The sequence below is a fragment of the Octodon degus genome, unplaced genomic scaffold, assembly GCF_000260255.1.
Source record: "Octodon degus isolate 3935 unplaced genomic scaffold, OctDeg1.0 scaffold00063, whole genome shotgun sequence".
Lineage (NCBI taxonomy): Eukaryota > Metazoa > Chordata > Mammalia > Rodentia > Octodontidae > Octodon > Octodon degus.
In genome coordinates, this window is record NW_004524639.1 from 6,766,633 (window position 1) to 6,781,276 (window position 14,644).

A 14,644-nucleotide genomic window follows, 5' to 3' on the forward strand; every position below is an offset into this window, starting at 1 on the left:
AATAAAATTACATTGGACACAATTTTCTCTTTTCTTTGTGCTTCAGAAGGTACTTTGGGATCCAGATAGGGTCTCAGTGTCTTTAGGAAAAACATCAATTATTTAAATATGAAAGAGTGCTGATGAGTAAGTATTTAGTTGATAGAAAGACAAGTAATACAGACTTTTAGAGGAATGCCAAGAATACTATCCTTGATTTGGGTGGGAATGGGGATATTATGGGTTTGCAAGTCTCAGTGCTTTGGGTGTATGATGCCAATTTTTTTCACAATTATTTATCTGAATGAACTTCCCTGCAATTAATTTCAAATATAAAAAAATAAAGTGATACAAATGCATCCAACTACGTCAGGTAGTAAGTGCTTCATAACTATAAGTTTGGTGTAGCCATCACCACAGGGAACCCACAGTGTAAAAGATACCAGCATCTGCTTTCATTAAGGTGAAGGAGTAGTTCCTCTCTTGTCATGCCAGACTACCGGCCATTTTCTGTAGAATTTAAATTGTGCAATAATTTTTCACTTTATGCCCTGGAATTATCTAAGCAAAGATAATTGCCGGTTGGAGATTATAAATGATGAGCAGGGAATCTCTTCTGCCACTAGCCAGCCCCATGTTATTACTTCTGCCACTACTGTCTTCCTATGACAGATAACATTACATTAATATTTCACCTTTCCTATTAGCAAAATGTGTGAAGTAATGCTTACTTTCCCTTTATTGTCATCATGGAGTTTAATTAGAACACATAAATTATACCCAAAAACTTTAAAAGTACACATTATACTCTGTTTTTCAGACCTTTCAATAGTGTTTTGAAAACCTGTGAAAAGTAAGACTTCAGAAACATTTTTATCTTGTTTTCTCCTTTCTTTGATTTTGAAATCAGTAAACATAAAGATATTTCCACCACTTAAATGCAATTTGAATATAATGAACATTTTTCATTTTATCACTTCAAAGCCCTCAGAGAACTAGGTGTCTGTTGCCTAAAAATTAATTTCATTCATTTGAATTACATTTTATTGGAAAATAGCCTTGTAATCAATGATAGAATTTGTCCCATCTTATTTTAAAGAATGTATAGTACACGATGTGTTTAAGAACATGAACTCTGGGCTTGACCTAGCCTAGTTTTAAATATAGCTGTGCCACTTCTATTGGAATGGCCTTAGGGAAACTACTTCACCTCTCTAAAACTCAAATATAATAATAAAAGGTTATTCTAGGCTTAAATTAGCTTACTCAGGATGCTTAGCATATATTAGGTCCTCAAATAATATTTGCTGTAATTAGTAATAATGAAAAGCCCAGCTGTTTTCCTACTGATATAAAAACTAACATAGGTGAAATGTGGGTTCTTTGCTACTTTCCTTATAAAAAATGAAGTTGACTTCATAAACAGGCATTTTGCAAGAATGCTTCACATTAAACTCACATCTATACAGCAATCAAAATATTGCCCACACAGCATTAACTGCACCTTATTGTTACCCCTCTAAAGCACCAGATGAAATAAAGTGAAAAGCAATGATTTTTCCAAATTCTACATGACAAAAGGATCCTCTGTGCTAGGGTAAGGTTAGGCAGGCTTGTCCGATAGCTAACCTCAGCCAAGGCTTTTTAAGTGAAGTGTAGCTCTTAACGATGTGATTGTCCTTGGTCTTTCTTGTAGCATCTCCTCAAAGTCCAAGAGGAATACAAAAGGAAAGAAGCTGAACTTGAGAAAATCAAAGATGACAAGTTACAGGTGGAAAAAATGTTGGAAAGTCTTAAAGAGAAGGTACACAAGTCCTAAATGAGCTTTTTTCCATTTCCCTTTTTCAGTGACAGTAAAAATGCTTGGGAGTTTCTGCAGTAGGAATTAATACTGAAATCTTTCCTGCTTAGGCAAGCACAGAATGAGGGTTTGATCCCCAGTACCGCCTACCCATCCCCCTGGCCCCATCCCGGGGTGCACGGAGCCTGAGTGATATTCTAAAGCTAGATGATAGCAACAGAGAAGGCAATCTAGGTCTTTATCAAGTGAGAATGTGCTATAATGAGGACCATCAGTGAGGTCTGTTAACATCTGGATGGAGTGGTGCATTACAACCATGGGTCAGGTGCCCAGGCTACTGAAGGAATGTAAACTGCCTCCTCTATTTCCTGTATCCTTGAATACTCAGCTCAAGTTATTCTCTAAAAAAAGAAGGGTCTTTGGCCATAACTGTCTAATTTTAATCTTTTAAAGGAGAGAAAAATTAGGAGCTTGGACCAGGAGTCTGAAATCAACAATTACACAGTTGCTTAGGAGCTCCTGTTCTTTATCTTCTGTGCTCAGCTGAGGAAGATGTAGTCCACAAAGGCCCAGGATGTGTTTACCAGCACAGAGATGTCCCCCAGAGTGTCATTAGGAACTGGCAACCTTGGTGTAGTTGAAACAAATGATTGAAAGTGTTTTCTTCTGAAGGCCATTTGCAATATGCTTTTAATTCTTCCACATCATAAAACTAACTCACTTTCAAGTTTTGTGGGTGCTATTAAAGAAACGAGCACAATCCCAGAGAAATTCATTTATCAAGCTTTTAATTGAAAAGTACCAAAGCTGTGCTACTTATCAGGACTTTCCTTATACTATCACAGCTTCTAAATCGTCCCAAAGCTACTACATAACTCAGTTTCACTTTACACATAAAATGTAGCCACAAGACTGTAGATAGATGTGGCATTACGCTAATGACATTATGCTCAGAATCACTCATCAGGACTGACATCACGAATTGACTTAAGGTCATTTTTATGTAAGTAGCTTTCTGCTCTGTAAAGAATTTCATTTAAAGAAACCAGAGCTCAAATGGCATAGAAGATACTTGCCCTGTTGTACTTGAAGATAAATGTTTCCCATTGTGAAGCTGAATATACCATGAAGTGGCAGCTAAACAGAACAAGGAGAAAGCTCCAACTGATAATCAAAACACTGTGAGTCAGAATATGTTTTTCCTTGTTATTTTAAGCAAAGCTTCTTTTAGAAGAATTCATGACAGTTCATTATAAACTGATATTCTCCAGGAAGCTGATTTGTGACCAAATATTTCAACCTGACACAATTAGGTTAGAAAGCAAAGATAGTACCATCACATTAGATGGTAAAAAATAATTTCAGATTGAAAGGAAAGCAATAAGTTTCAGGGAAGAGGGATCCATTTTTGTTGCTTTTGTTTGGTTCCTTGACAGCCACAGTGTGAATTATTGTCAGTGCTTTGCAATATAACAGGACTTATGTGTATCTTACTGCAGAAAAAATTGCTCTTTGGGTCTAGTAGTCAAATTTGAGGTAATAAACATCCTTTCAATAGACCTTCTAATGTTTTAAACATCAACTATAATAAAGTAAAAAATCAAATTTCAGTAAGGCCACAGTTCTATTCAAAATAGCTCAAACTTCTTAGGAAATCATGACAACTTAAATAAACACCAATCTGTTAAACACTCACAATTAAGAAATGGCTTACTGTATCACTTCATATTTTAAGGGAGCTAGAAGCAGATGTAAAGTTTCAGGCTTAGAAGGAAGCTTGTAGTTTAAATCAATCTTGGCATAATTGCTACTGACTGGGTTCGATGTTAAAGGCTAAAGATTGAGTAGGCCATCAAAGCGTCCACCTTTCTATAGCCAGGAAGTCTGGAAACCCACAAAACAGTATGGCTTGTGGCATAGACCATTCATTTCATTTAGAAACACATTTGGGAAGCTTTGAAGACACCTTTAAAGAAAATAGAAGGAATCCTATTCCTTCTGAGGGCTTGTGGAAAGGAAAAAGTGACAGAGCATCTGAGTCTGAGACCACCATAATCTGCTCCCTCAAGAAGCAGTTGCCCAGCATTTTCTTTTACAAAAGACTGAAGCAGTGACTTCTTTCATTCCCTCTGAAGGATCTTTCTGAACCTATATAATTCAGAAATACGTTCTCAACATCCAGGATGGAATGAAAGATCCATGGATGGTCTGGAAGTGTTTTTTAGTGTCATTTCTGGGCTTGGATTTTACCTGAGTATCTCATTAAACAAACCAAATACCAAGTGAAACAAAAATGTCAGTAGCAAAGAAGTCCATTAACTAATGACATTTTGGTCATGGTCATTTCATGCTGTAAAGTCAAGAATATTGAAACACGATGTGCTTAACAGAAAAATGGAAAACAATCACTAGTCAATAGACAGAGGCTCTGATTTTTAGTTGAAAAGCCAATAGTTGAGGACCTGTGAATGGACTGACTACATTATAGATTCTTCATTCAGTGATGAGACTCACCATTAGCTGAGAATAAACCTAAAATTTGAAGAAAAAAATGTGATTCTCTTAACAGTGAATGACCTGGGGTGAAATACTAGCAATGTGATCTTTGTCTGTTTACCTAATTTACATGATAAATTTATTTCCCTCATTTGTAGGAGAGAGGTAACACATATTAATGGTACCTGGCCTCAAGTTAGTACACAGTAAATGTTGAGTCTCATTCCCCAGACTTTCATCAAGAATGATGAAAGCAAGGTAAAAAAAAAGCTAGTGAAGATAAATGTTTAAATTTTCTGTTTTGAAATCATATAAAGATGCTTTGGATTATCTGTGGTGCTTTTGTAAATCATACTATTTTTCCCTTATTCAGTTATCCAAACTGGACAGTACTGTTTTTATGTTCCTATATTTTTAACTGTCCTTGTTGTGTAGTTAATAGAAACCAAATACAGTGAACTGACCAGAAAGCATGTTATTCCCACAGGAAAACTGTGCTTCTAGACTGTGTGCATCAAACCAGGAAAGTGACTTCCCTCTTGAGAAGACTATGAATGGCAGTCCTATCAAATCAGAACGTGAAGCACTGCTAGTGGGTAAGAAAGCTAATACACACACACACAATCATAAGATATAAGAGAGGAGGGAAGGAGTTTACCTATAATTAATAAGCACATGCCAAGTGTTTATGAAACAGAACAGTATAAAAACAGAGTCCTGAAGATAGGGTATTGTGTTTTGATTTCCACAAAAACCGTAAGACCAACTCCCAGCCTCCTTGCAGCTCCTGAAAACCCCTGCCACATCAAGTGTGTCCATATAAGCATGTTTTTTTAATTTGTTTTTTGTTTGTTTGTTTGTTTGTTTTATTTTTTCAGTTCTAGGGATTGAACTCAGGACCCTACACTTGCCAAGCAAGCACTTACTCTACTGAGCTATCTCCCCCGCCCTAAACTCCCACATTAAATAAACTTTTTTTTTTAATTTTAGGGAAGGGTCTACAGGGTGTTTAGGGTCTCAGTACTAGGTCAGACTCGTAGTAATCCACCTGTTTACAACCTCCCAAGGGCTGGGATTACAGGTGCACGCCACCACACCCAGTCTCAATTGCCATCTCAGCATACCCCGGGTTCGGGGCCAGCACACATACAAGTATGGTAAGAGGAGGTCAGCTGCAGATGGACGTTGTAGTTTGGTTTTAAGTCTCCATGCTAGGATGGCTGAGCCCACTCATCCACATGGGACTAGCGCAGACAGTGTTGAACAAGAGCTTTTTCTCCAGGTGAGACTCTGGAGCAAGTATCTGCCTCTCAATTTTTCCAGGCTACTGGATGAGCCGTTTTTACTTGTGACTCTTCTGATGTCAAATAAGAGGGTAACTTTTTACCTCCTGATGCCAATTATATAGTACCTTTTCTGATTACTCTTGTTTCTCTAACTTCACCTGGGTGTCCTATCATTCAACTCAATTAGATTCCGATTCCCACTAGCCAACCTTCATGTTCTATAAGTGTAGGCGCTAAGTCTCATAAGTCCATCCTTATTTTAGATACCAGTCTCACATATAAGCTTCCCAAATGTGTTTATTAGTCAGCTTTTCTTTACTAGCACAAGCACCTGTAATAATCAGCATATTAAGAGAAAAAAGTTGTGTTGGTTCACAGTTTTAGACATTCCAATCCATGATTGATTGACCTTATTACTTTTGGACCTGTGACAAGACAGCATATTCTGGCAGCAGTGTATGGCAAAACACTTCACGTCATAGCCAGGATGCAAAAGGGGTGGGGCAGAGCTAGGGTCCCAGTACCCTCTTCATGGATGTGCCCCTGGTGTTTGGAAGACCTCCCACTAGGCCCCACCACTTAAAGCTTTTATCCAACAGTACTGTAGGATAGACACCAATCCCTTTCACATAGGCCTATGAAGGACACTCCAGATGCAAACTATAGCTCCAACTTCCTCACACTACCAATTGAGTTGGCTTAAGTCAGAAGTTCTCACAACTGCTACCCCACAAGTTCAATAGTTTGCTAGAACAACTCACAGAGCTCAGAAAAGTACCTACTTACTATTACTAGTTTATTTTAAAGGACACAACTTAGAACAACCAAAAGGAAGAGGTACATAGAGCATAGTAGTAGGAGGGATTCTACAGCCTTACTGTTTACAAACTCAATTCTTTTCATGAGTTCTGGTAGCAATCCAGTTTGTACAAGGACCAAATCAAATTCAGTGGATGAGTCAGTGTTGACCCTATAGGGAAAGTTGATTTGGTTCACTTCCATTTCAGTTTGTGACCAGAATTGTGGAAAGAATTAAGTTCATGAACCAAAGTACCACTTTGTATCCATTCTGTTCATGCCACCATTCCCGCATCTTGATGTGCTCACCAAATGGAAAATTCTGAACTCCATCAGTTAGAGGTGCTTAGCAAGACTTTATTGTATAGGTGTGGTTAGAGGGAAGTACTGAAAATTCCAACCCTCTAATCAGTCCTTCCTCTTACTAGTAGCCAGACACCAACCTGAAGCATTGAGAGTGTCCCAGCTATTCATAAACATACAAAAGATATTCTGTTGCACCAGTAATTCCAGAATTTTAAGAGCTTTGTGCCAGGAACCTGGACAGTTATCAAATATGTATTTATTCATTTAGTACTTCACATTGGCAGATGACTCAGGAGGCTACATGTAGTGTGTTGGACAATGCTGGGACCCAATAAAACAAATACTAGTATGACATATTTTTAACATTGTATGAAATTCATTCAATAAGTTAAGGTAGCACAAATGGTCCAAGAATCAAGCAAATGTATCTTTCCACATTGATCCCACCATTCATTTCCACTCTCTGTATAATAATGCCACCAACCTCAAAGAGTGGTTGTTAATATTACATAAGATAATTAACCCAAACTGCTTAGCACCAGAGAGGCCCCTTCTAACACTTACAGTGCTTTTCACAAATGCTTGTTAGCTTTATATTCCATTTGGAGAACAGTGGCTGATTGAGGTTCTAAACTATTCAGTCATTTAGGGGAGCTAGTTCATCCCAGCTGACTTGTAGGAAGTTGAGCCACACAGTAGCCATGCCCTAGTCTCCAAAGTCTTCCACACTGACTGCCTTCTTCATATTTTCAAGATATACCTTCCTCCTCTGGTAATGGGTACCTTACTCAGATTTAACACTTTGATATGTTAATAAAGATGATCAGGGGGATCTGCCACTGAGGCCTCAGGAAAAGTGACAACTTTCAAGGTTTTCCAACTCAATTTTTAACAAATTGACATAGCAATAGAGACATGTCAGAGAAGTGCTGGGTGTAGGAAGCCTCTGTAATGGATAGCCTGAGGGGGAAACTGGTTCTTAAAAATAAGTGTTTCTTACTTTGTGTTTTAAAGAGTGTAGTCTTGGGCTAACAGAGAGAAAGAGAAATCTGTTTTTTTTAAATTTGTTTTTTGAATGTTAACTCACAAAATCCGCTCAGTGTTTTTAAACTATGTAGTTGTTTCTTGGCATTTGACAGTCTTTCCTGGCCATGACATCTAGAATTTCTTTGAATGTGTACTGTTTTTTCAGAAGTTAAATTTCTCAACTATAGAATTCATGTTGAGAAATTCAATTTACCTAGTCATTAAGAATAATATCATGTTAGAAGCAGCAGCATCCATTTTGAGCAAATTTTGAGCTCCTTCATCAGTTCCTGCTAAAGTCCCCTAACCAATCTCTTTACCATCTAATAAATACTTCAAAGATTTTTTTTCTCAACTGACTACACTTCAAGCTACAATTTAAACTTGTGCTATTCCTTGTCAGTCTTGGAAAGGGACAGAAAAGTTATAATTTATAAACTAGATGAGGGGCCAGCAAGATAGCTCAGTGAACTAAGTGCCTGCTTAGGCAAGTGCAGAGACCCGGGTTCGATCTCTGGCTTCATATGCCACACTGGCCCCGCCCCCAGGCATGCTGAGCCAGCTATTGAATCCAGGCATAGTGGCACACGCCTGTAATCCCAGCACTGGGGAGGCTGAAAACAGGAGGATCACTATGCAGCTTGAGACCCTGTACCAAATACATAAAAAATAAATACACCAAATCAGATATCACTTTTTTTTTAGCAGTTTTCAGTAAACACACTTCTGGGTCTGTTCAATGTCCAAAGATCCTATAAAATGAAATAAATTCAAAATAAATAGTATACAGTACTTTTGAGCAATTTCTCCACTTGTTGTCAGAGAAAGATTAGAACAATTAAACTAATGGCCAGAATGATCAAGGCAGTTAGAGCAGCTGCCAGTCATCACCCCAGAGTTAGGGTGAGTAAAAGTCAAGTGCATCCCTGGAGGCTGCAAACTGCCTTAAGAATTCTATTATGTGAAGAGATTCAGGACTGTACGCACAACATGGTAGTGACCACTTGAGTCAGTCGTGAATGACATGTTTAGATTTTCTTTACAGAGCTACTCACAAAATAAAGCCCAAACATAATTGGCATATTATTTTAGGAGAGCTCTAGGTTAATCAGCTAAAGTACCTGAAGTGTATGTTTGCCCCAAAAGCAAGACATCATTTACACCTAAGAGAGTAAAGTCTAGTTTAAAGACATCCTTGCCGGGGAGATGGCTCACTGGAATAAGCGCTTCCCTAGTAAGCACAAGGGCCTGAGTTCAATCCCTGGTTCCACAAAAAAAAAAAAGACATCCTCGTAGGTGTGGAAAGAACTGCAAAAGCATAGCATAATCTAAAGTCATTGTATGGGCTACTGGACTCTTTTAGAATATTTTGCTGAGTTTACATACCTATAATATTCAAATAACGGAACTTAAGAAAAAAAAGGAGATACAGATGAATGTCCATTTTGCATCTCTGTATTCAAAGTGGTTAGGATAGATATATAGTTACATTCTCTTAATGAATAGAGGGATTTGTTCTAATGGTGTTTGTAAATAGAATATCATGTCCACATCTTGTACAGCAATTAACCACTAGGAAGAATGTATGCAATGTGTTAATTATTGAAACTGTCCTACCAATTTGATTTGAAACTGTCTCATTGCTATTTGTTTATCAATAAAATTATGAAAAAAAATTTAAAAAAATAAAGTCATTGTAAGGGCCAGCCAAATAGCTCAGCAGTTTAAAGAGCCTGCAAACAGGCACAGGAGCTAGGTGGTACAATCCCCAGGCCTGCCATGCCGGTCCCGCCCCCGGGAGCATGCTGAGAAGGCGATAGAGACAGGGCGTGGTGGTGCACCCCTGTAATCCCGGCACTTGGGAGGCTGTAAACAGGAGAATCACTGCAAGTCTGATCTAGTAGGAGACCCTGAACACCCTATATGTAGACCCTTCCCTAAAAATACAAAAATAAATAAATAAAGTCATTGTAAAATTCTAGAACTAAAAATTTCCTTAACCATCACAAGTTATAGTAGTGCCTGCTTAAATGCCAGCTCTTTGGCCTGTGATGCAGTATAATAATAGGCAGCATGTGTAGTGATTCAAAACAAAGTTCTGAGTTCAAATACTAGCTCTGCTGCTTTAACAGCTGTGTGACCTTGATATGGTTGCTTCACCTTTCTATGTCTCAGTATCCTCACCTATGAATTGAAGAACACCTGGCCCATAAAGTTATTGTAAAGGTTAAATGAATATATATAAATTTAAAGTAGTACCCAGTACATTTATGTGTTACACATATGAGTTGTCACTTGACACATCACAAGGAATGCGAAGCTCATGTGTAACCTCTGGGATTATCTCTGCAGGTATTATCTCCACATTCCTTCATGTTCACCCATTTGGAGCAAGCATTGAATACATCTGTTCCTACTTGCACCGTCTTGATAATAAGGTATATGAGGCTGAAGGGGGAAATCCAAGGGATGTAGATCTCTTTGTGATCTTATTTTTCTCAGGCATAAATAGGCTATTACTAGTTGATCTTAGGAAGTTTCTCTCACTTGCTGTCTCACTGTGCTTCAGTCAGCTTCCGCTTGCAAGAAAAATGACTAACTGTCCAGGCAGGTGTAGGACTGAGGAATTTCCTTGCACTTATAACTTTCAGCGCTAAAATCAGGAAAGTCTAGGGCAAGGTTGAATGCATTGGCCACCATGCTTTCAAGGTACATCAGAGAAGAATTTTTCTCAGTTCTCTTGATTTACATAGCTACTACAAGTTCACTGGCTTTCCTGTCCAGCCAACTTTTGTCCTGAGCCCCTTATCCATGAGCAAATACTGATTTTCAAAATTGCAAGGATTATTGCAAATATGCCTCCCACCATCTCCAGTGTATTGTCTACTATGGAACAACTGAGGCAAGGATGAAAAGTGTTAAAACAAAAAGCTGAGGGTTTCAGCTAAGCCCTGGTGCACCAGGCTCACCAGGCTTAGGAAGGTGGCTACTAATGCAAAGATGACTGCCTACAATAAGCCTAAAAGAATCCACACATTTGTTTTTGTGTTAAGGTAGAGGGGTGGGAATGTGTCTGTATGTCTGTGTCTGAAATGAGGAAAGAGAAATGATACATAAAAGAAGGAACACAGAGCACTACACATTCCTGTTGCTTGGAAAGTGAATGCATGGGTAGAGAATTCTGCCTCTTTCTCTTCCCGAAAGACTTGGCAGCTTCAGTGGGCCTCACATAGCATCTGCAACACTGAGCAGCCATCATTAAGCTAACCATATACCCAAAAGTCTCCATGCAACTGATACCAGGTTTTGCCATTAGCAAGCTCACTGAAGTGTGACAAGTGGTCACAGCAGAGGAACACCACTGTCTGAAAGCCACTCTACCAACACACATAAATGCACAAGAAGGGATCAGGTAAAGTCATACATACACGCCTAACACGCACATACACACAGACCATAATCATCATTTTAAGCTGGGCAGCACTGGGAAAGAGACACAGTTGAGAGCATGAAACTGCTTTAAAATGGACGATATGCTCTCTGCCCTGCAGATCTGCACCAGTGATGTGGAATGCCTCATGAGTAGACTCCAGCATACCTTCAAGCAGGAGATGACAGGAGTTGGAGCCAGCCTGGAGAAGAGATGGAAATTCTGTGGCTTTGAGGGCTTGAAACTGACCTGAATCTCTGCCTACCAGCTTGGGATCCTGAAAATATATGTGTTGGACAAGCTTAGGAAGTGATTTGTATTTTCAATGATTTTCATGTGGAAGTTGCTTTAAATTTGTCAGTTCATTCCTGGAATATCTTTTGAGTTAAAATAAGGATCCTAGACCAGTACCTTGAGCTACAGGTACTAAGAAGAAATTGCCTCAATCTTCAAGTGCTGTAATCCCCTCCCCTTTCTGGCAATTGGTTGTCTTTTTCTTATTAGTAGTATTGAAAAAGTCCTGAGACTAAAAAGTATTTGCAGTGTTTTCAGTATCTGTACTACTGTTGTAGACCTTGGTATTTTTTAAAAAAAATCCTGTTAACTGAAATGTTTTAATGATTTGTATGTGATTTGTGTTTCCAAACTTTTCACATTAATGTTGCTGCTGCTGGCAATAGGAACAAGAGGAGCGTTCAGTACTCAGTGTAACTACCACTGTCTTTCCAATGCCAAGTAGACCAGTAAGTGAATAACACATCAATGTTTTCTAGGTGGTGCTTACCAGGTTGACCTTTAAAACAACAAAGCATGGTTTGTGGCTTTTTGCAAAATTACCCTGAACCAAAACTTGACAAATGTTCCAAAGTTATTTTCTCCAATAGATAAAAAGGTCTATTTATGAATTTAAAGAATAAATCTAATTGTCTTCACAGAAAGCAAGTATTCAGTATGATTAGCATGTGTTTGTGCTATTCAAAATCTCTTGTAAATAGTCTGCTTTTAAAGGAGGGCCTGGTGGTTAGTTTTCTGAGTTAAAACATATTCACATGCAGGCACAAGTGCACACACATTAGCAGAAGGAAGTTATTTTAGTACTCTCTTCTTCTCTGGCCTTGTGAAATCCATTGGTCCCTGTTTTCGGCTATCAGTGTGTCAAACTACAAACTGTGTACTGCTGTAAATACTATGTTTACCTCATGCTGAATGTTTGTAAAGAGTTGATAGGAATATTAATAGTAGTGAACAATTGGGTAAATAATGGGCAGATTGTGTGAGGCTTCTGTACCTGGAGTGCCAATTTCTGGGGATCTCTCCAGTTCTACAATGCCCAAACAGCAGGTTGTAAAGGTGGCGTGGAAGTGGACCACTGAGGAAGTTCTGCTTGGTAGAAAAGGGAAGAGGTGTGGGGCTAATGCCTAAGGCAGAGATAGTGTTTTATTTATTTATTTTTGTGGTAGTAGCAGTGGGCTTGGAACACAAGCATGCCCTCCCTTGAGCTGCCTCAAAGGTAAGAGGATGCACTGAGTTAAAGAAAAGCCAGTGGAGAGTATTTCAAAAAATTGCTTTGTAAATGCCATGCCAGTAGTGTTCAAAGTTGTATTTTTGAAAGATAAATACTCGTTTTTTATACCTCAGTTTGTGTTCTGTTTTTAATGACTTATTTCTAAATTATCCTTTAGTAGATCACCTCAGTTTCTCCCTTTGCGTTACTAGGATGTTGGAAGAAGATGCTAACCCTACTTGGCAACTAGAAACAGCTTTCCTTAGTAGCCCATTCCTGCCAAAATTGGCTTCCCCACAAGCATCCCGCTGGGGCCCCAGAGAAGGCCTGGGTTATTTTTACAGTAACTTCTTCTCTGAAGCATCTCTGTCATCAACACAGTAGAAGATGCTGATTCACTAGTCTTGGGCTCTGACAATGCCTTCTTTTAATAATACCTCAGAAATCAAGACAAATTTTCCACTTACCAGTTACTCCATATAAGCTAAGAGCTGTCCCACCTAAATATCTCACACTCCTTTACAATATTTATATTGCAAACTGTTTCTATTAAACCTGCCACTTTGATCTAGGGATGTCTCCCAGGGTATTGAATATACTGGCTGTGGTGGTTAATTTTCTGTGTCAGCTTGACCATTTTTGTGGTCTCACAACAATATAGATGTTAGTGTGAAGATATTTTTCAGATGTGACTAACATATAAACCAATGAACTTTGAGTAAAGCAGATTGTCCACCAAAATGTGAGTGGGCCTCATCTAATCAGTTAAAGGCCTTAAGAGAGAGACTGAGATTCCCTGAGAAATAAATTCGCCTCCAGACCTTCAAACTCAAAACTGCAAGATTAACTCCTGTCCTCCTGCCAGAAATGGCCAGCCTGCTAGTCAGCCCTCAAACTTGACAGCTCTCAAATTACAAGAGCTAATTTTTTAATCTCTCTCTCTCTCCCTCCCTCCTCTCCTCCCTCCCTTCCTTTCTCTTGGTTCTGTTACTCTTGAGAACCCTGACTAATACACTAGTCAAGAGTTGTTATGTTGTATAAGAACAGAGTATGTTTGCATTATACTGCATAAGCAAATTGTAGCATATGCCATTTCTCACAATTTTTTACATTCACTATAGAGATTTATTAATGAAGCTATTTTTCTTTCAAACTTCTCAGTGCTATTTATGACTCTGTTGTTCCTCCATAATTTTGAAATATTGCTGTTTTGTTATTTTTATGAGATACAACTGTTAGATATTTGCCAGAAAATAATGAATAGAAGTTTCTTTATTTTACAAATGGTTGTTTCATCTCCCTCCCTAGTCCTGTGATATCTCTACATCTGATTTTCTAATATGGCAAGCTGCCTGTTAAACATCTTCATGCAAATGAATTAAGTTATTTTTTAAAGAAAATTAGACACATTGTGGTCCAAATTATGTAGATTATTTTTTTTTAATTTGGGGTACAATGGCATGGTGACACATGCCTATGATCCCAGCAATCAGAAGGCTGAGGCAGGAGGATCACCATGAATTTGAGGCTAGCCTTGGCTACACAGTGAATCCAAGATGAGCCTGAACAGCACAGTGAGACCATGTCTCAAAAAACAATAAAAGTTACATGGTCACAACAAAAGATTCAATTTCCTTATAGACAGAATTAAGAAGAATTTGTATCTACTTCAGAGAGTGGTAGGAAAGATTTAATAAGATAGGATCTGCAGACTGCCTGGCCAATGTGTGACCCACAGTGAGTTCTCAACAAAGAGTTCCAGTAATAATTACATTCAGCCAAAGGTCCTGATCTTATCCACATTTAAGGATATGCTTTTCTTTCACGCCCAGAATTATGGAGTACATCATGTTAATGAACTTAAACAAAGGCAAGTTAGCTGTTCAAAGCGATTCCAGACATTTACCCTATCCCAGACACTGGAGGATGCAAAAGGAGTAGGGCCTGCCCTTACCTTGTAAAAGAATTGTAGCTTTTAACACATTGAGTATAAGTCCTTCACCCTTTAAGCCATAAAA

The 14,644-nt window shown here is 38.5% G+C and overlaps 1 protein-coding gene across 5 annotated transcripts in view; it reads left to right on the plus strand.

The window, feature by feature from the left end:
* The window catches only part of Enox2 (ecto-NOX disulfide-thiol exchanger 2), a 499,315-nt gene extending 486,556 nt beyond the window's left edge, over positions 1-12,759 (plus strand). For all 5 annotated transcript variants that reach the window (XM_023718864.1, XM_023718863.1, XM_023718865.1 and 2 more), the window contains 4 exons: positions 1,676-1,783; positions 4,764-4,872; positions 10,045-10,130; positions 11,244-12,759. In XM_023718864.1, coding sequence (XP_023574632.1) covers positions 1,676-1,783; positions 4,764-4,872; positions 10,045-10,130; positions 11,244-11,375 — 435 coding nt within the window. In that variant the 3' untranslated portion in view covers positions 11,376-12,759. The remainder of the gene's footprint in view (positions 1-1,675; positions 1,784-4,763; positions 4,873-10,044; positions 10,131-11,243) is intronic.
* Positions 12,760-14,644: the final 1,885 nt, after the last annotated feature.